The sequence below is a fragment of the Leuciscus leuciscus genome (assembly GCF_965113295.1).
Source record: "Leuciscus leuciscus genome assembly, chromosome: 1".
Taxonomy (NCBI): domain Eukaryota; kingdom Metazoa; phylum Chordata; class Actinopteri; order Cypriniformes; family Leuciscidae; genus Leuciscus; species Leuciscus leuciscus.
Genome location: NC_138725.1, coordinates 18,608,056 through 18,634,315, shown reverse-complemented (window position 1 = coordinate 18,634,315; position 26,260 = coordinate 18,608,056). Strand labels below are relative to the sequence as shown.

Sequence of the window (26,260 nt, the reverse complement as noted above, 5' to 3'; positions counted from 1 at the left end):
ATTATTTTTGGTCTATTGGTGCATCTCAAATTGTGCATAAATCAAAGAAATGTAAAGAATTGTCACCTTAAGTGAATAAAATAATTCTATATATTTTACATATTATCGCTTCAGAGTTTCAAAGTAATTTAAATGTAATTTCCTAAACCTTATCATTGAATCAGAGTCAAATCTGTTATAACCCCTAATGGCTTTGGAGCAACAACAAAAATGTATATAATTCACATAATAATTATAATCGCTTTAAATGTGAAAAGTAGTTAAGATGCTGTCAGTTTCACTCATGGCTGGTCGATTTCAAAGCGGCTTGCCGCCAGCCGGCCGCGGTTCATTTAGACGGCGGCAACCGCCAGAGAGAATGAAGTCGGCGGCCCGGCGGCTGTTCGCCGGCGGCATCTCGCAGAATTTGGGAGTGACGTATTCGGCGGCAAACGTTTCATCGCCGCCAGCGGGCCGCACCTATAGCCGACAGCTTGGGGCCGGCGGCAAAAAGAAGCCGTGCCGATATTTTTTGCTATCTGGGTAGAACCTTATAATTCCAAGGGGATGAAAATTTGTATGAAAAACAAAACAAACAAAAAAACAGAACATTCTGTACCATTTCATAGTTGAACTGTTTATCTAACTGTGATGAAGTGCTTGAATGTTTCTAACATGAATGTTCTTCAGCATCATGAATGAATGAAGAATAAACACCAACCTCTTTGTTCTTCAGGATCTTCAGTGTGTTTCATTCTGCAGGGTTCTGGATCACTCATGTTCTCACTGTCCTCTTTAATAAACTCAGTCTTTGCAGATTTCAGCTCTTCCTGATGCTCTGATGCTCGTCTTCACTTGTAGCTGATGGGAATTTACAGCATTTATTGCTGAACTCCAGTAGGAGGAGCTTCACTGACCATGTGACTGATGTGGAAGCAGCTTCACTGATGATGCAATTGGTGTAGGAGGAGCTGATCTGCCCAAAAGTCTAAAATATATCAGTTACTGAGTTTGTTTTAATACTAAATGACACTTCTATGCAACATAAATGGCACTTCTAAAATATATGCACCCTGTATTTTAAGGAAGAACATTTATTTATTTACGATACATTATTCATTCACAAAGAAAATTGGTGTCCTTAAAGGTTGGATTTTTCCTATTTTTATTTTTTTAATCAAGGCATTAAGTTCAATTTCCAAAAGATGATTTTTATTCCTCTTTTTAGTCAACTTTAGCATGGGTGTCTAAACTTATGCATAGCACTGTAATTTCCAAAAGGCCAAAGCTTGAACCATCTACGACCTTCCGGTCTGGGGATGTAAGGTCCGGGTGAGGAAGGAGACAAGCCAAGCGAAGTACAAAAATAACAAAGGTTTATTAAATGGATAGCATTTTGTCCAAGATGGCCCCCAAATCCAAGATGGCAGCACTGTGTTTGTCTTGTCTGATCTGCAGTCTTCTCCCGTACGTTTAAATGTTGCGTGTTTTATTTCAAGAAGGCTTTTTAAAATCGGGCTCTATCTTGCATTGAGTCTGGATTAAAGTCAGACCTGTTTTAACGGACTTTTAATTACCTACAACCTTTTTTGCGTTGGGTGAAGTGTGCTTACCTGTTGCACTACCCCGGGTCGCCATCCATTACCACGTTTTCGCTTTGGAAAGCGTTTGCGTTAACAACGGCGATCGGCAAGTCACGGTTGTTCCTTGAAGAACCCCCTGGATACTAAACTAACTGGAGCTCACAGATCATCGCGGCGGTGGGGATACTTGCAGGTAAGGTCGGTGATGTTTTCTCGCCTTGTCTGAACTCTCCAGCTGTTGTTCTGCCACACTATCGCTCTGCTGTCTGCTCTTCCGTCGAGGTCGTGGAGCTGTCTGTGCGAGCTTGTCTCGGAGCTTGTCTGTGCGATTTTCACTTCAACGCTGGTATCATGAAGGTGCTGTTTTTCTGTGCGGTAATTTCCATGCTCGGACTATGGGACATACCAAGGAGGATGGAAGACAAAGCGATTCATTTGTCGCGTCTCCACATGCATCTCTCATCAAAATGTACGGACACTATCTTCATATTTCGGGCTGCTAGTAATCCCGCGTTAATGGATACAGGGACAAAGAACTCACTCATCTTTATTCTCATTCCCAAGAACCCTCTTTTCATGTCGAACTCTCTATTGGACTCTCGTAATGAACAATGTAGTCCTCCACCAAAAAATCCAAGGCAGCGATATCTGATAATGTTGTTGCTCTTATTGGCCGGTATTAATCCAAATCCTGGTCCAGTTGGAATTGTTTCAACTCCTTTGGATTTTTCAAATAGATCAGGCCTTGGCATGGTACACTTAAATGTTCGTAGCCTGTTGCCAAAATTAGACCAAATACAAATATGGGCCAAGACGACCAAAGCAGACATTTTGGTTATCTCTGAGACGTGGCTTAAAAAAATCAATCTCAAGCCACGACATTACATTAGAAGGGTATAATGTGTTTCGAGCTGATCGTAAAAGTAAGGGGGGTGGGGTTGCAATGTATATTAAATCAAAATTTCATGCAACTGTTCTTAAATCAGTTTATCTCCCTAAACAGTTTGAGTTCTTGGCTATTGATCTGGAATATGGAAAGGATTGTCATTTATGTATAGTTGGTTGCTATAGACCACCTCCAGCAATCAGTGATGCTCTCACCTCACTGTCAGCTGTTTTAAGTGACCTGCTTTCTAAAGATCTTGTATTATTGGGTGATTTGAATTGGAATTGGTTGACATCAAACTCAGATCAGTTTAAAGCATATTGTGAATCTGTGAATCTTACTCAACTTATTGATTCACCTACACGACCTAATCATAAGAACCCAAGCAAGTCCACTCTAATAGATATTATACTAACAAATAAACCCCATAAATACACCTATACAGGGTTTTTTCCTGATGATGTCAGTGATCATTGTACTGTAGTTGCTATAAGGAACTGTAAAATTCCCAAAGTAAAACCTAGAATTATTACAAAAAGGAGCTTTAAATTGTTTGATACTCAAGGGTTTCTGCATGAGTTGTTTGCATCTGACTGGGATAGATTGTTTTTAATACCTGATGTGACCACTGCATGGCAGTATTTTCACACTTTATTTTTGAAGATCGTGAATAGGCATGCACCTGTTAGGATATTCAGAGTAAAAGGCCGTGATAATCCATGGTTCTCAAATTAATTATCTGAACTTCTTCATGAAAGAAACTTGGCTTGGGCCACAGCAAGGAAATCGGATATAGAAAGAGATTGGGTAGCATTTAGAAAATTGAGAAACAAATGTACAGCTCTTATACGTAGATCAAAGTCTGAATACTATCTAAATGAAACCTCACAAAATCTAAATAATCCTATTAAATTTGGGAAAACCATCAAATCACTTTCTCCCTCCACGTTATCTAATGATTTTCCTGATCACATTTTAGTAAAAGATAGTCTTATTACTAATAGGACGGATATGGTAAATAGCTTTAATAAGCATTTCATTTCTTCTAGTGATGGGATTTATGGCTCTTTGAGGGGATCCGGATCTTGGCGATCCGTTCCTTTCAAAGAGCCGTTCAAAAGAACGGCTCTTTTGGCTCTTTTTAAATATTTAGTCAGTTTTAAGAAGCCAGCTTGGGGGCATCTCAGTTTATCCTGGAAATAATCACTGGGAGGAATTATGAGGTGAGATTTGTAGTCAAATAATTAAAACTCAGATATCACACACCAATATCTGAATTTGAATTATTCTGAAATATTGATTATTACCTCATTTGTCATGTGTGGACTATATTCCATAGGGTTGCACAACATCCCTCTGCTTAGACAGTGACATCACTATTTTGGATTTACCTTTAGTACAAAGTGTGTGTATGTGTAAAGCTACGTTGACTTATGTTATTCACACAATACCTAACGACCCGCTATTACTGACGTTGGCACTGAGACAGAGAGGCACTCGCACGTGTTTTTATTTTTTGTTGTTGTTTTTTTTTTAAACTGGAGTAAGCATGTGACTGCAGCGTGCACAAGTCATGGCTCTGCTCCTACCCAATGACAGAGGCACGCAGGGTTTTTTCCACTGGAGTACTCACGTGAAGGATGCGTGCACAACTATCATCATGCTGTTCGGCCAACGCATTCTCATCCCAAGTCCGTCATTTACTGATGCTTTTGACATTTCGTCTACATCGAACGCACATGGCACCCTTTAGCGTCAATATGAGACGCAGATAGACTATCTGCATCTCATATTGACGCTAAAGGATGCCATGTGCGTCCCCTATAACTGTTCTGTCTCGCGGAGGAGCTAATTTGTGTGCATCTGTGTGAAACACGCATAGGAAAAAAAAGAACGACAGAAAGAACGGCTCCCCTCCAGCCGCGACTCGGCTCCCATCGTTCATGTTTATGAGCTGTTCAAAAGAATCGGTTCGTTCGCGAACGTCACAACTCTAATTTCTTCAGGTTCTATTTTTAATGAAATTTCAGTGAGTGATATACCAAATCCATCTCCTCTTCTGAGAGAAGGTAGCCGTACTTTTAGCTTTTCTCCAATCTTAAGAAGTGAAGTTTTAAAGGCCTTAAAAAACCTGGGCCCGTATTCATACAGATTCTAAGAATCCTCTCAGAAAACTCTTAATTTAGCTTAAAAACTTTTACGTAGGAGTCTTAGCTTAAGATCAATTCGGGACAGATCTGAGAGCAACTCTGAGTAAGGAAAAGACAAAAACTTTCATCTTAGTAAGGAGGCGGGGTTGACCCCGTTGCTATGTATAACACAATCTTTTGAAGACTGTGATTGGTTGGTTGTCCAAGAAGGGAAAAAAAAAAGTGATTTTAAGTATAGGGTCTATTCTAAGCCTTCATTTTGAAATTACATGCGTAATTTTTCCTATTTGACCGTTCTCACACACACACACACACACACACACACACACACACACACACACACACACACACACACACACACACACACACACACACACACACACACACACACACACACACACACACACACACACACATTATATATGTGTATATAAATCCTTTTTATTTTTATTTACCATGGTATGGTAATAATGTATCATGCATGCTGTTAATTTCCTATAAGGTATTTGCTTGGCTTAGAATGATAAAAAATGTTCCACTCTTTCCAATTATTTTCCACTGATTGCTGGCATGTCTATTTAAGTGGTGGTTTGAATGTTGGTTTTAATGTATCAAACATGGAATTTTCCCAGCTGCCAAATATCGTAATGTAGTGATTACTTTCATTTCTGGCGTGTCTCTAATAAGATGTTAGCGTGTCTCTAATAAGATCAGTCACAAACATGATCCCTGCACGATCTAATCTATAGCGTCTTATTAACTCACTGTTATTCATTGTCTGCAACACATTTCTTCTCCCTCTTCGTCTTTCTGCCATTTTCTCCTCTGCTAAAGAAACTCTTAAGCCTCTTAAAAGTCCTCGTCCGTGCTCCTAACAATTTTGACCTTAAGACCTCTTTTAAGGGTTAAGATGCTTTCTGAATTACTTTTTTCTTTACTAGGATTTTTTCTTTAATTTTAAGAGTAAACGCCCACATTTCTAAGAATTTTCTTAGAATTGTGTCACTAGGAGCTACTTTTTGCATTAAGATTCTTTATGAATACGGGCCCTGGACATTAAGAAGTCTCAAGGCCTGATGAAGTTGAGCCATATTTTTTGAAAGTAGCTGCTGAGATCATTTCTGGCCCACTAGCTTATATTTTCAATTTATCATTAGAACAGAATGTTGTCCCTGATGTGTGGAAATCTGCTCTGGTTGTACCCTTGTTGAAAGGTGGTGATCCAACCAACTTAAATAATTATAGACCAATTTCTAAGCAATCAGTTATAGCCAAAATGTTAGAATCTATTGTCAGTGAACAGCTAAAGGAATTTTTGGTTAGTAACAGCATTTTGTCTAGGTTTCAGTCCGGTTTCAGAAAGAATCATAGTACGGTAACCAGCGCCGCCGCTCCCACCACGCGCATCACGCGCTGCGCGTAGGGCACCAAGTGCTGAGGGGGCACCAAAAATAGCCTAATGAAAAAAAATTATAATGCCGATATTATTTCATTAGCCTATAGAAATATTATTAGGCACATTTTAGCCATGTATATGTAACAAAAAAGGGGGGACAAGATCATTTAATTGCTCTATTTTAGAAAATACCACTTTCAAATGTGTAGTGTGTGTTGGCTATTCTACATATGTTTACAAAGTCAGCAAAGCTGTGAAGATTTTACTTTCTCTAATTAATATGATGTGGGGGGCATCATAAAGTAATTATGCTTAGGGCACCAAAATGGCTAGCAGCGGCACTGACGGTAACTGCCACTATGAAAGTTCTAAATGATATTACCTGCGCCCTAGATAATGGAAGATCATGTGTTTAAGGGGTCTCTTTCTGATAGGCTCAGTATTGAATCTGGTGTGCCACAGGGGTCCATTTTGGGTCCCCTGTTATTTACACTATATATTAACAATCTTGGTGATAACCTATCAGATGCAAGTATTCATTTATATGCAGACGACACCATAATTTATTGTTTTGCATCCTCCATTGATAGTTGCATTTCAAAGTTGCAGGAAGCATTTGTAATGGTTCAGCGCAACCTCCTTTCTTTAAAACTAGTTCTGAATGATAAGAAAACAAAATGCATGGTCTTTTCTAGGAAACATAAGCGTGAATCTTCTCCACCACCTCTTTACACTCTGCAGGGTAAATCTATAGAACTGGTCTCCTCCTACAGATATCTAGGCTTTGTGTTGGAGGAGGACTTATCATTCAAGTTACATGTTAAACAATTGCTATCTAAGTTACCTTACAGCTGGGGTTTTATTTTCGGAATAGTGCCTGCTTTTCACAGTCAGCCAAGAGAAAGTTGGTGGAAGCTACCTTCTTACCTGTCTTGGATTATGGAGATGTTTTTTACAGAAATACCACTAAGGCTCTTTTACAATCATTAGACTCTGTTTATCACTCTGCTCTAAGATTTATAACTCGTACAAATTATTATACTCATCATTGTGCACTGTATGAAATGGTTGGTTGGCCTTCATTTCACTTAAGAAGGTACAAGCACTGGCTTATACTTGTGTACAAGGCCATAGTTGGTCAGCTTCCTCTGTATATGATTAGTCTATTAACTGTCAATAGTCAAGGGTATAATCTGCGTTCAAGTAGATATATTCTTTTAAATGTTCCCTTAATGAAGACAGAGTTTGGAAAAACTGCTTTTATTTATAGTGCACCAACTGCTTGGAATGAGATTCAAAAATCATTGAAACTTACTGTATTTATTTCAGTCAATGAGTTTAAGTAATATATCTCAACCAAACATTCCAAACTGTCTGTACCTGTTCTTAACTTTTAATTTTGTTTTATTGTTGTGTGTGTGAGTGTGTATGTATATGGTTGTGTGTGTGTGTGTGTGTGTGTGTGTGTGTGTGTGTGTGTGTGTGTGTGTGTGTGTGTGTGTGTGTGTGTGTGTGTGTGTGTGTGTGTGTGTGTGTGTGTGTGTGTGTGTGTGTGTGTGTGTGTGTGTGTGTGTGACAGCAAGAATGCAGATTTATGGGGTAATAAAACTACTGATAGCGTGTCTCTGGATGGAGCAAAGTTAAAGAAAATAAAGTAAGAAAAGTTGAACGTGAGTAAAAGTGTTCAATAACATCTGCCATATATGATACAAAGCTAAATATGAAACGAGACTGGACATGGCAGAGCAAGTAAACGAGGCTGTAAACAAATAATGTAAATTTGTTGGCAATGGCTTGGATATCTAACACTGTAAGTATACAAATGAAGAAAACCCTTAATGGAAGGGGAATATGTGTTAGTGGAGTTTTAGAAGGGAATAAAGCCCAATTTAAAAAGAAAAATCTTCTAACACATAAAACAAGAACTTGGCATCTTAAGAACTTGGAACTTCAGAAGCAAATACTGAAGAGTGTTTAAGAAGGAGCCGAATGATTAATGACTAAGAGATGTCTTACAGAGAGCTCAACTTTATGTTATATCTTTCAGGAGATAGAGTCTGGATCGAGATGTTGGGCTAACAGAGTGTTCCAGAATAACACAATGACAAGAGAAAGGCTTGTTTAAGTCAATTGTTGTGGTAATTAGTGATGGCAAAATGAGGCTTCCTGAACCACTGAGACCTCGCAGCCCATTGCTTCACCCAAAGGTTCATTATTCGAAGCTTCATTCAGCATTGCTCACTAGTGACACCTAGCTACTGTGCAAAGAAATAGAAGACATATGAATTCATTCTGAACCAGTAGCCGCCATTTTATTTTTATAATTTTTTTGTTTGTATTTTGTACTCACTGTTAATGTCTGTAACCTTACATTTGTCCATTACCTGTGTATAATATAAAATATGTATCTTTCTCTGTCTGATTTTACTTGTGCAGAGTCACACACAGTTAATTAATTATTCATAAATTGTTTGGATAGTGACAGTATGAACAACAACAGTGACACTGTGTTGATGTTGAAGGGAGTGTAATAAAGTAAACTGCAACAGAATAGTCTGGAAAGAAGGATTACAATAGATTTTTATTGAGAAACAGAATTATTTCAAGTGTGTTGGGGTTTAGACGATTCCTCTTCTCGGACAAAATCTCTCCAGCCTTGGAAAATATCCTTTCACAAGGAACAGAGGATGCAGGGGAACATAAAAATGCCAGTGTAAGCTGGTATAAATGAGGACACAGATGCTTCTGTTGAGCCCAGACAGGGCAGGATTTCCTCTTTCTTGCTGGTCCATTACCAGGAAAAAGGAAGAGTCACAAAAAGCAAACAAATCAAAAAGCAGTCCAATCCAGATCCAAAAATCCAAAGCAATTCAAATAATCTTATCTAATTAATATAACAAGACTATAATATAGCTACTATAATTAATACTAACAATATACTATAACTATTCTAACCTGATAATGTAATAATATACAGCCCTAAAACATATGTGACCAGTCACGGAAAGTAGGGACACAAGTCGGTTCTGGGGCATTTTGAGTTATTCACATATTCTGAAAGTGTAGTATTCAAGCTTTCCAATGATGTGTAACACATGGAAATCTGATAATATTTGGAGAAGTTGTGGCCATTTGAAGGTAGGCACTCAAAAAAACTGAAATGGTAGAAATCTGCTTCTAAAGATTGGCAAGTTCTCACCTCTCTCTCCTGCTGGGAGTGACAATAGGGCTCATTTGCATCTCATTAAGATAAGTTATACCCCCTGTAAAGCTCCCCCGTCTCCCCCTCCCCCCTGAATGTACCAATTCTACAAATTCTCTAAATAAAACATCTCCAGTTAACTGGCAGAGCATTCATTTCGTTCATTTTTTAAATAAGATACTAGCGCTGAAATGTGTTTTTTTAAATCAAGTGATCAAAGTGCTCGTTGCCGCTGCGATCAGTGGCGCAGATACAGTGAATGGGGCTGTGTGGCTCGCGCGCACACTGCATTGTCTTCACTCGACGCGCGATTCAATCCGTTGCGTTGCTTGCGGATACTCTCTATTCGTTCTGTTGAAATAACAAAATAATTCAAACGTTTGCGTATCCCTGCTTGATATACAACCACTGATGAACATAATCGTTTTGATGAGAGAAAAAAACTACGAGAAAAAAAAAAACCTATACAAGTGCGGATTCGAACTCTCAACCTCTGACACAGCTGGCGAACGCTCTACCAACTGTACCATTCATATACACGTTAATCACATAGGCGGATCTATGTATTGACACTGACAACATGTATTAGGCTACATCTCAAATTAAACCCCATGTAACCTATTATTTAAATCGATTGCTGGACATCGTAATGTTATTGGCGTCCATCTTCATTGAATTTTGAAATCAGATAGAGCCGGCCAGAGCGCTGCATAATAAGTAGCCACGCCGGCTTCAGTATGGAAATACACACCGACAATGACACGCCCCTACTGCGTGCTAGAATCTCTGAAAAACAAGCCGATTTCAACATCAAAATGTACGCTTTTAAATATACCAATACTGCTATCTCAAACATGGAGAGGCTTCTTCGTGATCTCAACTAACAGATTCTGCAAAAAAACGAAAATCACCAATTTTGAAAAAAAACGCTTCTTTCTCATTTTGCTCGAAAGTTGTGCTGCCGACTTGTGTCCCTGGTTTCCGTGACGGGTCACATATATGACACAATAACGACAATGACAATGATAGTTATCTGACTCTCTGACACTACTACAACTGCTTCTACTACTCCTCCACCCACAAGGCGCGAGTTTCGAACCACCTTTTATCCGGAAGCGACACTCAGACCGAACCGATGACGTATATCCACACAAACCGAGGCCTCATTTGTCATTAGTCACGTGATTTTCACGTTAACAACACAAGCCTCGAATCGCGGCTTCATCTGGCACGCCCATTTTTGCTCGACACACGCTCCGACGCCTCGGTTCAAATGTCACATCACTAGTGGTAATATTGATAAACATAGCAGTAGTCACGGTGGTGTTCTTGGTTGTAGTCAAATTTTTTAATAAGAATTTGACTACAATAAATCAAGACACTGTGGAAAAATTTTGACATACCCTAATATATAGATCCTGACTAGAAAATGGAAGCAACCTTTGTGATAGACAAAGAGATTGATATGGAGGATCTAAAAAAAATCAAAAAAAAAAATCAATTGATTTTGAACCTAATGAATTATCATTGATAGGTGAAAATAAAATGTAAATGTAAGACATTTTGTCACGAAACTGCTCCGAGACTCGAAGGTGAGATCCAAATGCAGCTTTTATTAATGGGTATTCCAAAAACGTAATCCAATAAACAGGCAATGCGTCAAAACACAGGTAGGCAGTCAGAACAGGACAGAACAGGCAGGGGTCAGAGGCAAGAGAGTAATCCAGGGAACAGGGCAAGAAATCCAAAACCATTAGACACGAAAACCAGGAGAATGCTCAGAATTGCAGTGTGACACTAAAACAAAACTTCGCAGTGATTGAATGAATGAACATGGAATAAATAGGCTGAAACTAACAAGATGATGGGATACTTGGTCATTGTAATTTTGATGATGTTGCAAAATTAGAAAAGGTAGTTAAAGGGATGACGATAAAAGGGAAACATGACAAGTCCAATCTGTGAAATTGTGAAATATACACACAGGGCAAAATTACAAAGTAGAAATAGACAGGTTTCTACTGAAATTTTTTTGTATTATTTTAATTTAATACTGTGAAGCTGCTTTGATACAATCTGTATTGTGAAAAGCGCTATACAAATACACTTGACTTGACTTGACAGGCAGACGCTAAAGCTACAACCGTACTAGAGATAGTACATACAGACCTATGCAGCCCTATAGAACCAGCAGATAAAGATGGATACAGGTATGCGATAGCATTTACTGATGATTACAGTGGGATGATTTTTTCATACTTTATAAAAGCAAAGAGTGACAATTTAGTCTACTTTGTTTGCTTTCTCCAATGTTCTAAATATTGATATTTTGAATGATTCATAATTAGTTTTGTTCTGTTGAGTTCTGGTTAGCTTCACCATCAGCTGACTGAGGGGACTGTTTTCAGGATTTGGCTCGTGGTTTTTAAGTGCTTTGAAATGTAATGTGTCTTTTTGACTTACATTTAGATGTGTTTAAAATGTTACAGCTTGTTCGTTACGCATTGACACACTATGACTCGGGGTTACTCATTGCGCGGCTCACGAGCCTCATGCGGCCCGCCAAGCTTTAATTTGCGCCTCGCATGGCTGTAAAAATACGGCGATATCATGCAGCCAGTCACTACAGATATTTCATAACATAACCCATTACAAACTCAAAGTGTCAGCTCTATTACAAATCATTTCGATCAGATTGAAAGAGGTGGTTTATTGAGAGAACATGTAAACACTTGGTCGATTGAGAACCGAAACTGAAAGGACGATCGGCTCTTCTACTGACTTTGTCCTATCAGTGCGGCTCTCATGAAAAAAATTGTTTAGACCCATTTCATCATCTTTTGTCTTCGTTGGTAATCCCTTGTGTCTTCTAGCTAATGACAACAACTGTTTTCGGCTTCTCTGAGAGAATTTTACACGCATATCTTTCGACATTTTGAACTACCACGGAAATGTCAGAGCGTGTCACGTGACGATTCTGAACGAATCACGTTGTCAGAAATTGGCATCAGCCAATGAGATTGCGCATTTCGAGTTAAATCACGTGGGGCATGTTCAAGTTCAAAACGGTGCGCAACGTTTTGCTACGGTTTCCGGGTTGAACGTCATGTTTCCTGGAAACGGCGTGCACCGGTGTGCAACGGGGTTTGAGATACGTTTTCTCTTGTTTGGTGGGTGTGTCAGAACTGCAGTCCAATCAGCAGCAACATGTATATAAAACACGCGGTATTAAAGTGAACTCGCACAATGGGTTCAAGGAAAGTCATTTACAAATGTGTTCGATGCAGCTCGGTATACGCGACAACTGAGGATATTAGAAGACATGTTTGTCGTAAGTTTTATTGTAAAAATATAGGATATCAACATAATGATGTAGTTGTTTATATTTTTAGCTTCATTGCAAGTGTATGACATTTGGTATAGAAATAAACAATGGTAATTAAGTGCTTTTCCTAAAAATGAGAAAGAAAATACAGGGTATTAAAACAGTATGACCTACAAATAAAGTCAGTATGTGAGGCTAAATAGATGTATTTTAGTCTGAATTAGGTAAGATGTGTGCTTCCATTTCAGTTTCAGCAATCCCTTCACTCGATTGGGATGTTCTCTTTTGTTCTGGGCGGCAAGTGCAGTAACTGTAACATCGAGCATATTTTGTAGTATTAAACACATATTTATACCGACTTCATCAGGCTTAGAAAATTCTTCACAAAGAACACAAAGAATGAGCCTTCTCAGCTGCCATAGTTGCAACTCTTGCGTCATCAGAACAGTGTGTTCAACGCATCACCGTTTCTGTTTAAAAAACGTTGTGCAACGTTTTGCCGGGGCTGAACGCAGCCCTGTTTTACTTTCATAATTTGTTGCTGATAGACAGGATATTACCATATTTGGATCCGACAGCATTGAAAAGAAGAGAGAGAGCTTTCCAACGGTGTATGATGACGGTGCACCAGACACAGCGATCGCGGAGCAGCGGGATGATTTAGAACGCCAACTTTTGATGAATTTAGGCAAAATCTCCACACTCAAACAGACAAAGTGTAGTAAAATAAAGACCTAAATGTGTATTTTGGACTTTTTTTCAGCACAAGTCTGAAAGAATACATGTTATTGAAGACAAATAACCCAAAATCTCAAAATTGACCTGTGAAAAAAAAAACGATGTTTTTGCCTGCCGTGTCTCGCCTTAACATCCTTGATGTGTCATTACAAATGCACAGCCATGTTAGATGATTCCTTCAGAGTGAACACGGTGAATCTGACTGCAGTAGATGTGAAAGGTATAAATAAAAGTGATGTTAATTCAGCCAGCGCACATACCTGTATTTACATCCTGTTTTCGGTCGAAGTCCACAGTAAATACAGGTATGAGCGCTGGCTGAATTAACATCACTTTTATTCATATCTTTCACATAAACTGCAGTCAGATTCACCCGTGTTATTTCCTGTTTTAGGTCGAAGTCCACAGTAGTCGATTGTCGAGTTCACGCAGTTAGTTAGTTGCCTATGATCACGCGCGTGAACTCGACAATCGACTACTGTGGACTTCGACCTAAAACAGGAAATAAATACAGGTATTAGCGCTGCATTTGTCTATTTCTGCCACAATACCATGGTTACAGTTAACATTACTACATTAAATCCACAGTGAATATTGGTCATTTCTCCTTCGTATGAACTCTCAGGTGTTTCTTCAACTCTGATGCACAGATAAATGTTTTGCCGCATTGATCACATGAGAACGGCTTCACTCCGGTGTGGATCTTCATGTGAACATTAAGGTGTGAAGATTGACTGAAATCTTTCCCACATTTATCACACTTAAACGGCTTCTCTCCGGTGTGGATCCTCATGTGTCGCTTCAGGTCACTTTTAAAAGCAAAACTCTTTCCACATTGATCACACGTGTGCGGCTTCTCTCCAGTGTGGATCCTCTCATGTGATTTCAGATGTGCTGAGCGACTGAATCTCTTGTCACAGTGTGAACACTTGTAAGGTTTTTCTCCAGTGTGGATCCTCTGGTGATCTTTTAAACTGTTCAGCTCTAGTAAAAGTCTTCTCACACTCAAAGCACATGTGCTCTCTCACACCAATATGTCTTTTCTGATGTCTTTGTAAATGTTGCCGCAGTGAAAAACTCTTTCCACACACAGAACATGAATGCGGCTTATGCGGAATGCAGAGGCGAGCTAAACAGATGACGACAGCGCTGTGACGTCGAAGTCATCAGTAAACATTGCAAGATGCCTATGGATAAATAGCAGTGGTTTGAAACGGCTTTGGCCGCTACAATGAACGAGTTAGACTTGGCTTTTTCCCAAAAGAGGAACAGAAGACGGCGCTCGAATCGTTCCTTTGCAAGTAGGGTGTTTTTGCTGTTTTGCCGACCGGAAGAGTCTAATCTACCAGTTAGCTCCCCTGGTAGCTAAGCGTATGGGGTTTATTGTTGTGATTGGTCGTAGTGTTATCCAATTGCGTGCTGTGAGATTTTCAAATGCATGCTTGGTGCCGCCCCTCGAGCTGGCCGATTTTCATTGATCGACACCAGACCATTCATCTTTTAGATTTAGGTCTGGATTTCCAGGCTAGCTCTAGCCAGGACAAGGGCACACAATGAAATGAAATGAACTTTGGCTAACTAAAGGGAAGATTTCAGTGTCTGATAAGTCTGAGGGTTGCACACCGGACAGGGCCTGTGACATTGTTGCATGTGCCATATTACACAACATTGCCAAAAAAAATTATTAAAATACAAATATATAGGCTAATAAGTGATAAAAACATCTATGGCCACTTCTAATGGATTTAAATTGTCTGCTACTTTTTGCCAGCCCTCTCTCCTGGCTTTTGCAGACTTTGAGGTGTTCCCTGGCGTTTTGATTAAACATTAAAATTCCGAATAAACTTCAACTATCTTGCTCTGCTGAGGAGAAAAACTGTGCGCGATCTTTGGCCACGCTGAACAGCCAATAGCAGCGTTGCTGATCAATGTTTCTACTATCGATACATATCCCCTTTTCAACCAGCGCATGAACGCGCAATTATCTCAGATAACTCAATCCAGCTATACTAATCATATCCGGCAAGTGTGTTCGAAGAACCGATTTAGCCAGATCATGATTAGCACGATGATATCATCTTGGATGTGTCATTTGATCTCGGATGTAATAAGCAATGTACGAAGAACGAGCCCCAGAGGAGCAGTAAATGAAGATATAAACAAACCCAAGAATTTATGATTTCTGTGCTTTTCACATTCACGCTTGGATTAATCTAATTGCTAAATTTTATTAAATGCTGCATAAACTAGTTTCAGAGCTCTGTACAGGTCATTATACAAAAAACATCTGCAGCGTTTTAATTGGAAAGTTAGTTTACATATTTATATAAACAATAACCATTGGGAAACGTTCTATATTTGGTAACTATTTCTATGTTAATATTAAAAATGTCTATGTTGTTAAAAATAACTATCCTGCAATGTTTTGGGAACATTATATTATTGTTGCAAAAAAATAAAAAGAACATTCCTAGAATAATATTATTTAGTTCCCAAAACAATAAAAAGACAGGAACCAAACGTTAGGGGAACGATCTGTGTTTGCTGGGAAGCCCCAGAAGCAAACGTAATACTTGGCTTTCAGAACTGAAACTTATGGAATTATTCCTGAAACAAGAAGAATCAGCAGAAAATAAAATTGGACAATAACAACAAGCTGTTGATAAAATTATAATGAGTTTAATCAATCATAACTTGAAGTACAAAAAATAATAAAAATTAAAACTAATGAGACTGATCGCTGAAAAACAATGAATGAGTTAAAATTAATATCAGATTCATGTCTCTGTTGAAAGTGTTACGGCCTCTTCTTCAGCTCCTGAACATGAAAGCTTTTTTCCAGTGTAATTTTTCTGGTGCTCTTCTTCTGAATGAGAAGGCAGAAGTGATTTCAGAACGAAGGCCCGAGTGAAACTCTTCCCGCATTGATCACATGTGTAAAGTTTCTCTCCGCTGTGGATCCTCATGTGAATCTTCAGACTTGATTTACATTTACACACATTTTTCCTTTCTCGTTCATGTCCATCAGATCTAAAAGAAACATTAAATCAAGTGAGATTTCAAATGAGAGACAAATGTGAAATGAAAAGTGAAGCTCAAAGTCAAGATCACTGATGAGTTCAACAGTCATTTTAATCTCATCAAATCTGGTCGACAACTGCTGTGCACGATTATGATCTATTTTAATGTCATGAAGATGATTTGTGTTATAAATCACTAGTTTGGTCATGAAACAATGTAAATCTGGTGAGCAGAGCATGTTCTTCATCATGAAGAATGAATGAGGAATCAAGAATAAACACCAACCTCTTTGTTCTTCAGTATCATGATGTTTCATTCTGCAGGTTCTGGATCACTGGCGTTCTCTCCGTCCTCTCCTTCCAGATGCTTTCTGGCAGTTCTGCTAAAAACAAACAAGTTTAATTTCTTACAGACAATACAAGAGGAATAATCAATATTTCAAGTTCTAAAGCTAATCACATGTTTAAAAAAATAGTGACCTTGATCATGTAACTTAACAGTGTTGTTCAAACCCAAATGATTACTTTGATACTTTATTTGAACCAATTATTGCTTGTTATTATATATTTGTATTTTAAAGGTGGTATCAGCGATTTCAGGCCCAAACATAAATGATCACATTCATCTTATCTTTCCTAACGATCCGCTAGCTGCCCGCCCCATAAGTATGCCGTCTCTGTAGGCAGCCTAGGCTCTGAGATCTGCACACAAAAACAAATGCTTTCACCACCACTCAAAACCAAAACAAATAGTCCGACAATCCAACCAATCACAGACAGGGGTGGGTGTTGTGAGGTTTTGCGCTCGTGCACGGCTGCCTATGACAACTGCAGGCGAAAACCTCACAACACCCACCCCTGTCGGTGATTGGTTGGAACACTATTTATTTTGGTTTTGAGTGGTTGATGAAACCAATTGTTTTTGTGTGCAGATCTCAGAGCCTAGGCTGCCTACAGAGACGGCATACTTATGGGGCGGGCAGCTAGCGGATCGTTAGGAAAGATTAGATGAATGTGATCATTTATGTTTGGGCCTGAAATCGCTGATACAACCTTTAAAGGCTGTTGTTTCACTTGGATCTATCTTTGCTACCACATTTTTGTTCGATTACTCGATTTATAGGTGGAATAATTGGTAAAATACTCAATTACTAAAATAATCGATAGCTGCAGCCCTACTTTACTTTTGATTTAAAAAAGGATTTCATAGAAATTTGATTTCATTTGGCGTTTCACTACTGAAGTCCTCTGTTTAATATTTTCATCCAGCTCTACTGAACAGAAGCCCAGAACATCTGGATATATTGACATCCAGAACAGGCTATGAACATGTTATGTTTGTATACAAATTTTTACTAAATTAGTCAATAGACTAATCGATACAAAAATAGTCGTTAGTGGCAGCCCTAGAAAAAAACTATTATGGAGTGGAAACGGCTTATAAATCAAGCGCTCCTCTGCCCCCCTCCACTGTTTATAGTGCTAATTTAATTAAATTTTCCAATTTTCCAGGGTGGATTATTGTAATGGACTCCTCACTGGCCTTCCCAAAAAGACCATAATGCTGCGTTCACACCAAACGCGAATATGCATCTAAATTCACGCCTGCCGCGTCTAGTTATACGCGTGACCACTTTGTGTTCATTCGCGCGTCAAGAGCGAAATCGACGCGCGTAAAAACAAAAGTTTGAAGCGAAATTTACGCGCGTCAGAGGCGAGATCCGGAGGCGAAAGTTTCGAAACCCGTTGGCGGCCATCTTTTTTAGATGTTTATCGAGCATTAGCATTAGCATTAATCGAGAGAGTCACCGCTCGTATATGCTCTGGAGAGCAGAAACAGCTGCGTAGGGGACATCGTCGCTGTACTCTGTACCCGGAGGGTTTCAGGAGTTTCACTATTTGCTCCAGGAGCTAGGTTTGGTGGACCTAACGGTGAGGACGCTGACGAGGACAGCGTAGGCCGTATAAGGCCTCGGCCTCGAGTGGTCGCTGCCTGACGAGCCCGCGCTCTACAGCCCGGCGCGAGGTTCACCCTCGCCCGCACCCACCTAATCTGTCATTTATTTTTGTTTTGACAATAAATGGAGCCAGCCTCCAAAAGTGAAACCTGTCCTGTAAGTTTTTTTTTTTTTTTTTTATACACTAAATTGTGTTTGTTCGTTGTCTTTACATTAGAATAATAATGTTTCATATAATCTAGAATAGATATGGAATAAATAGCATTCAATACAAAATGAGTATCTCTCATATATTGAAATTGAGTTTTTATGTGAAAGATTTGCTTTGTTGTGCATTTTAGTCATATTACAAAATAATTTGAGGCCAAACATAAAATAACATTATAAACTGTCACTTCACCACGTGACAGCAGCAAGCAGGCTCCTGATTGGTTAACGCGGCGCGAATTGACGCAGAAGTTCAGATTTTTCAACTCGGGCAGCAGACGCGAATTCGCGTCAAACGCGAGAATGCACAAAAAGCACTACATAAAACATTCGCGCTTAACGCGTCAGACGCTCAATTCGCGCGAACTTGACGCGCGAATGAGGCGTATTCACGTCTGCCGCGCTCTACGCCTCATTCGCGCCGCAGGAAGTCTTTGCATTGACTTAACATTGAAATCACTCGCGCCTGATTCGCTATTCGCGTCCGGTGTGAACGCACCATAATGCTGCGTTCACACCAAACGCGAATATGCGTCTAAATTCGCGCCTGCCGCATCTAGTTATACGCGTGACCACTTTGTGTTCATTCGCGCGTCAAGAGCGAAATCGACGCGCGTAAAAACAAAATATTGAAGCGAAATTTATGCGCGTCGCGCGCGTCAGAGGCAAGATCCGGAGGCGAAAGTTTCGAAACCCGTTGGCGGCCATCTTTTTTAGATGTTTATTGAGCATTAGCATTAGCATTAATCGAGAGAGTCACAGCTCGTATATGCTCTGGAGAGCAGAAACAGCTGCGTAGGGGACATCGTCGCTGTACTCGGGTCCACCAGACCCTCCGGGGGGTTTCAGGAGTTGTACTAAAATAAGGCTGTGTACTAAAATAAACATTTTCACGTGTGTAGCTTTCTTCTTCTCACCGCTGATACCTGATGGTTTAGAGGACAATTACTCGAGTCGCCCCCTATCGTTTCACAGAATAGTACAACGGCGAGTGCGTTTGCGGAGGTGCGCGCGCAGTCTGCGGAGACTCACGCTGCGGAGACAGGCGAAAGTATAACCAAGGCTTAACGTACGGTGGCCGAGAGAGCTCAACTGAAGAAAACACATGCAAATAGAAAAACACCTGCAAATTAAGAAAACATCTTCATCAGTTTCACAACACATGTGTGCTCCAAATACTCACAACACAACCAAATACAGAAACGCGCTGCAAAAGTTCACAACACAACCAAATACAGAAACGCGCTGAAAATAGGACAGAACACAACGGAAATGTTTCCGGGGAACCCAATAAGTGACGGACCCGGCTGGGACGTTTTTTACATAGACTAGTGTTGTCAAAAGACCCGGTACTTCGGTACCAAGTCGGTACTAATTTTTTTTTAAACGTCACGGTACCAGGTTTTCTCAAACCCGGTACTTGATGCGCGTGCATGCCCGAAGCGCGTGCAGTTGCGTCCTCTTCATAAAGGCGCTGATGGCGATCGGCGGTGCTGCTGCTGATGTGGTGCTGATGTTTTTGCGCGTGCAGATACGTTATTTCAAATGGCGCGCGGCAAGCGCGCTCATAATAGAAGCGGCGCGCTCGCTTTTCCATGTGCGTTCATGGATGCATAGCAACGACAGACGCCACGGGAGTACAAACGCTTGTGCGAACTGCGCTCTCCATGACGACGAGGAAGTGTGACATAGGCCTATTAATTGATTTCTAGCCCTTGCATTAGCTTTACTACTAGATATATTTATGGAGATGAGAAATAAAAAGCCGTCATTAATATCAGTCCGTCAGAAAAGCAGTTCTAGTCTTATTCTTGGCTGGATAACTCTTAGCAGGTTTAAAAAGCCCTTTTAAAGTTAAATATGAATACAGTTTTGGATTAAATAAAAGTATAGTCAAGTCAAATAAAACATTTTATCTCCTGTATAGTTTGGTAATGCTACAATAAGATACCATTCATTAACATCACTTAATGCGTTATCTAACATAACACATTGAGTGAACAATATATTTTTACAACATTAATTAATGTTTGTGAATGTTATTTAATACAAAACACTTGATTGGTCATGTTTGTTCACTTCATTCATTGTGCATTAAATAATGTTAACAGAAATAATGTTAACTTTTGATTTTAAAAATGTATTTTTAAATTAACCCCTAAAGGAGAATAATTGCGACAGTATATAACTATTGTTTTTTTTTGTTAGGTCATTTTATCTAATGTTATCTAACAAATGGAATCTTATTGTAAAGTGTTTTTAATACTACAGTTTCCATCTTTGTGATATACACTTTAATATAATTATGTACATTTAATCTAAATTAAGCTTTGGTACCGAAATTGGTACCGAGAACCGTGGATTTTCACTGGTATCGGTACCGAATACTGAAATTTTGGTACCGTGACAACACTAACATAGACAGTATATAAACGGTTTTTTATTGCTCGTGAGCATTACCTATGCCCTAACGTTACTCCCTTAAAAGGGCAGACGGCAGAGCCCTTGACGTGGGCACTTGTGTGCCATTATGTAGCCGTTTGGAACGGACTTGATGAAGGGAGCAACGAAAGCCAATGTAATTTCCTCATTATTTTCACCTGGGATGTTCCCATGACAACGCAGCGCCGTCTCATATTTGGACCTCTTATATAGCCTACTGTCTATGATTTGGACCCTTCATTCTAACATTTCTTATGAAACTTATTTTAACATAACATGAATGTGTACAATGTAACTGATGTATATATTAATATCTTTCCCTCATGTTCTTTTTCTCTATAATTTATTTTAGTCTTCAGCTTGTTCTTTTCTGATTAGTATTCTTATGACATTGAACATATTACAAATGCATTTTGTATATTGTATACAAAGTTGTATGTCATAAACGTGTAATCTCTGTACGTTTTGCAACAAAAATAAAATAATAAATTAAATTAAAGTAGACCGCTCCGTAAGCACGTCCCAGTCGGGTCTGTCACTTATTGGCTTCCCCGGAAACATTTCCGTTGTGTTCTGTCCTATTTGCAGCGCGTTTCTGATTTGTTTGTGTTGTGAACTTTTGCAGCGCGTTTCTGTATTTGGTTGTGTTGTGAGTATTTAGAGCACATGTGTTGTGAAACTGATGAAGATGTTTTCTTAATTTGCAGGTGTTTTTCTATTTGCATGTGTTTTCTTCAGTTGCAGCGCGTTCAGCTTTCTCGGCCACCGTATTAACGCGTCTTTGCATTGACTTAACATTGAAATCACTCGTGCCTGACGCGCTATTCGCGTCCGGTGTGAACGCACCATAAGACAGTTGCAGCTCATACAGAACGCTGCCACCAGGATTCTGAGCAGAACCAGAAAATATGAACATATCACACCAGTCCTCAGGTCTTTACACTGGCTCCCAGTTAGATTTAGGATTGATTTTAAAGTATTATAACTGGTATATAAATCATTCAATGGCCTAGGACCTCAATACATTGCAGATATGCTCACTGAATATAAACCCAACAGATCACTCAGATCATTAGGATCCTATCAGCTATAAATACCAAGGGTTCACTCTAAGCACGGCGAGTCTGCTTTTAGCTATTATGCTGGAACCAGCTTCCAGAGATCAGATGTGCTCCAGTGGTCACATTCAAATCCAGACTCAAAACACTTCTGTTTAGCTATGCATTCACTGAATGAGCACTGTGCCACTGTTCGTCCGACTGTTTGTACTGTACTGTATTTTATTTTTCTAAACTGTTTTAATTGTTTATTATTTTAATTTATTCTATGTAAAGCACTTTGAATTGCCATTGTGTATGAAATGTGCTATATAAATAAACTTGCCTTGCCTGCCTTGCCTTTTCAAATTTTTAAATAAATATGTTGGTTTGCCAAGGATACGTCTTCCTACACTTTGAAACGTTTAGTGTTACAAATGGGGACAATCTTTGAAGCATGAACAAATCATGGTTTTGGTCATCACATTAAAAATAACATTAAAACTGGATAATATGAAAAAAAAAAAATTAAGAGCTGGAAAAAGTGTGACGGACATGATGTCCTTGATTAGTGCTTGAATTTTACTCTCAAAGGATGTACAAACCCTAAAGTGAATCATGTTAAAACATTTGTCTATTTCTGCCACAATACCATGGTTACAGTTAGCATTTCTTCATTAAATCCATAGGGAATATTTGTGATTTATGGACTTAAAAGCCATATAACTTAAAACTTCTTGAACCGTGTTCATTCATGGCACAATGCTTCTCCTGGCTTCCAAGTCAGTGCTGTTTGATCTGATCTACAGTATATGGTTAATAACAGAGAATTCTGTGTTGTGTTGTTAATACTGCGTTGAATTCAAATGCTTTCTCACTAGATCTCGCTGCGATGTTATTAATACTGAATTAAAGGGATATTTCACTCAAAAATGAAAATTAGTACATGATTTACTCACCCTTAAGTCATCCTAGGAGTATTATTAACCCCCCGAAGTGTGGAGCACTTTTATGATGGAAAAATTCACTTTTATGGACTTCAAAACAGAAACAGCAATTCACTGCATTATAAACATTGGAAGAGCCAGGACATTTTTTTTTTTAACATAACTCCGATTGTATTCATCTGAAAGAAGAATGTCATACTCACCTAGGATGAGTTGAGGGTGAGTAAATCATGGGCTAATTTTCCTTTTTGGGTGAACTATCCCTTTAAAATACTTTCTCAATGGATCTCCCAGCTCTTCGTAGTAACGTTGTTGCATGATCGAGATCGTCCCACGACGAGTAAACCACTGTCTAGTATTGCTCTGAGCTGATAAACAGCTCTGTGCAGCTCAAACGAGTAGTGTGATTTCATTCTGCTTTCGTTTGCCATGTGATGTTTCTCGTATTCAGCAGAAAGGCAGCTCTCTCTCATCGGCAGGAAAAAAAGTCACAAAATGTGACCATTTACTTGCAGTCTAGAGCCCTGTATAGTGCTTTATTTCTGCTTTTACATGAGCGCCACCTACTGTCAGAGAGCTCATTTGTTTTTTGCATTGATCTGAACTGACAAATTACAGATTCCTGTCGAACACGAGTTAATAGATATCAATCAATCAACAAAATGTCCTGTGCTCACCACACACCGGCTATAGGTGGAGAGGAGAGATTTGGCTATAGAGTGATGTGTGTCTAACTTACACAGTAGAGACTTTGTTGCTCAGCACATGAAAATAAACTACTTACTGTGATTTCAGACTGAGGTGATGTGGTTTCTCCACTGTATGGATCTTCATGTGTAGCTTCAGGTGAGTTTTAAAAGAGAAACTCTTTCCACACTGATCACACGTGTGCGGCTTCTCTCTGCTGTGGATCATCTCATGTTTTTTCAGAGATGTTGATCGACTGAATCTCTTGTCACAGTGTGAACACTCGTAAGGTTTTTCTCCAGTGTGAATTATCTGGTGTTGTTTTAAATGTGCAGCTGTAATAAAAGTCTTCTCACACTCAAAGCACATGTGCTCTCTCACACCATTATGAACTTTCTCATGTCTATGTAAAGTTTGCCGCAGTGAAAAACTCTTTCCACACACAGAACATGAATAAGGCTTCTCCTTCGTATGAACTCTCAGGTGTCTCTTCAGCTCTGATGCACAGATAAATGTTTTCCCGCATTGATCACATGTGAACGGCTTCTCTCCGGTGTGGATCCTCATGTGTTCTTTAAGGGATGAAGATCGACTGAAATCTTTCCCACATTTATCACACTTAAACGGCTTCTCTCCGGTGTGGATCCTCATGTGTCGCTTCAGGTGACTTTTAAAAGCAAAACTCTCTCCACACTGATCACACGTGTGCGGTTTCTCTCCAGTGTGGATCATCTCATGTGTTTTCAGATGTTCTGGTCGACTGAATCTCTTGTCACAATGTGAACACTCGTAAGGTTTTTCTCCAGTGTGGATCCTCTGGTGCCGTTTTAAACAGTTTGCTGTAGTAAAAGTCTTCTCACACTCAAAGCACATGTACTCTCTCACACCATTATGAACTTTATGATGTCTATGTAAAGTTTGCCGCAGTGAAAAACTCTTTCCACACACAGAACATGAATGCGGCTTCTCCTTCGTATGAACTGTCAGGTGTGTCTTCAGCTCTGATGCCCAGATAAATGTTTTGCCGCATTGATCACATGAGAACGGCTTCTCTCCAGTGTGGATCATCATGTGTCGCTTCAGGGCACTTTTAAAAGCAAAACTCTTTCCACACTGATCACATGTGAACGGCTTCTCTCCGGTGTGGATCCTCATGTGAAGCTCAAGACTATGTTTGCTTGGGAAACTGTTTCCACACTGAGTGCAGGTTGTAGATTTCTTGGCTCTTCTTTTCTTTAAAAATGTCTTTTTAGTCTTTGAGCGACTCAAAGGTTTTTCTCCAGGTTTGACATGATGTTCCTCCTCCACTTCACTCAGTTCTTCACTCTCCTCCTTCACTTCACTCAGGACTGACATGAAAGAAAAATGTATTAAATTAAATTTTCAGTACATCAAAATAATTCAATGAGAGAAATATAAAGTGAAAGGACATTTAAGTGAGCCCATAGCTAATAGTAGAAAGTTGACAATTGCTATAAAATATTATGATAATTTGAAGCCTTTTTATAAATTGATTATTTGTCCTTGAAATTTTCCATGAATGAGGTAAATTTATCTGACACACTCAGTGCTGATTCATCAACGCTGTTATCAACGTTACTGTAAGAAGAATCTTCTAAAATTCTGGTAATGTTGTTGCAAAATTGGGAACCAGATATAAAATAAATGTAAAATAAAACAGTTAAAATAGTATTAGCTTGATCTGATGTTGACAATCAATATAAACATTTCTCAAACCTCCCTTTACTGACCATTTGTTGATGAAAAACCCAGAACATTCTGTACCATTTCATAGTTGAACTGTTTATCTAAAAGTGATGAAGTGCTTGAATGTTTCTAACATGAATGTTCTTCAGCATCATGAATGAAGGAAAAATAAACACCAACCTCTTTGTTCTGCAGGATCTTCAGTGTGTTTCATTCTGCAGGGTTCTGGATCACTCATGTTCTCACTGTCCTCTTTAATAAACTCAGTCTTTGCAGATTTCAGCTCTTCCTGATGCTCTGATGCTCGTCTTCACTTGTAGCTGATGGGAATTTACAGCATTTATTGGAGAATTACAGTGGGAGGAGCTTCACTGACCATGTGACTGATGTGGGAGGAGCTTCATTGATGATGCAATTGGTGTGGGAGGAGCTTCACTGATCTGCCCAAAAGTCTAAAATATGTCAGTTACTGAGTTTGTTTTATTATTAATGGCCGTTCACACTAGACTTTTCCTTGCACTGACTTCCATTCATACGCATGTGAAAGTGGGACACCAGAAACACAAGCTCAAGTGAATAACCCTGTGAGAAATAACAACTCATTCATTATTTGTATTGCTAATCCTAACATTATTCTGATTCTTCATTAAAATACAGGTATATAGAAATAAAAGAATATAAATAATCTAAATTCTTCCAAATATGAATAATGGTAAGAAAAACAGTTAAAATCATCAACACATAAATAAATGTATATAGTAACCAACAAATCCCCTCAGTCTGCTGACACCAATGAAATGAGCTTTAAGTGTCAATTTACAGGAGATCTGAAGACATCAGCATAATAAATGAGGTGAAAACAGGAACTATTGTCATGTAATAAAGAGTGTTTTCAGCAGATCTGTTAATATTGATGATCCTCAGACTATCAACACTCATTCAACAAGCCATTCAGGATCATCAGCAGATCATCTCACTTTATTCTGAGTGTTTGCT

At 39.1% G+C, this 26,260-nt stretch overlaps 1 protein-coding gene across 1 annotated transcript in view; it reads right to left on the bottom strand.

Moving 5' to 3' along the window:
* Positions 1-15,554: 15,554 nt before the first annotated feature.
* LOC309500870 (uncharacterized protein) overlaps positions 15,555-26,260 on the bottom strand; it is a 32,902-nt gene continuing 22,196 nt past the window's right edge. Inside the window, exons 2-5 of the mRNA XM_082172684.1 lie at positions 25,445-25,699; positions 23,655-24,906; positions 16,566-16,662; positions 15,555-16,289 (exon numbers count right to left, since the gene is read on the bottom strand). Coding sequence (XP_082028810.1) covers positions 16,593-16,662; positions 23,655-24,906; positions 25,445-25,502 — 1,380 coding nt within the window. The 5' untranslated portion in view covers positions 25,503-25,699 and the 3' untranslated portion in view covers positions 15,555-16,289; positions 16,566-16,592. The remainder of the gene's footprint in view (positions 16,290-16,565; positions 16,663-23,654; positions 24,907-25,444; positions 25,700-26,260) is intronic.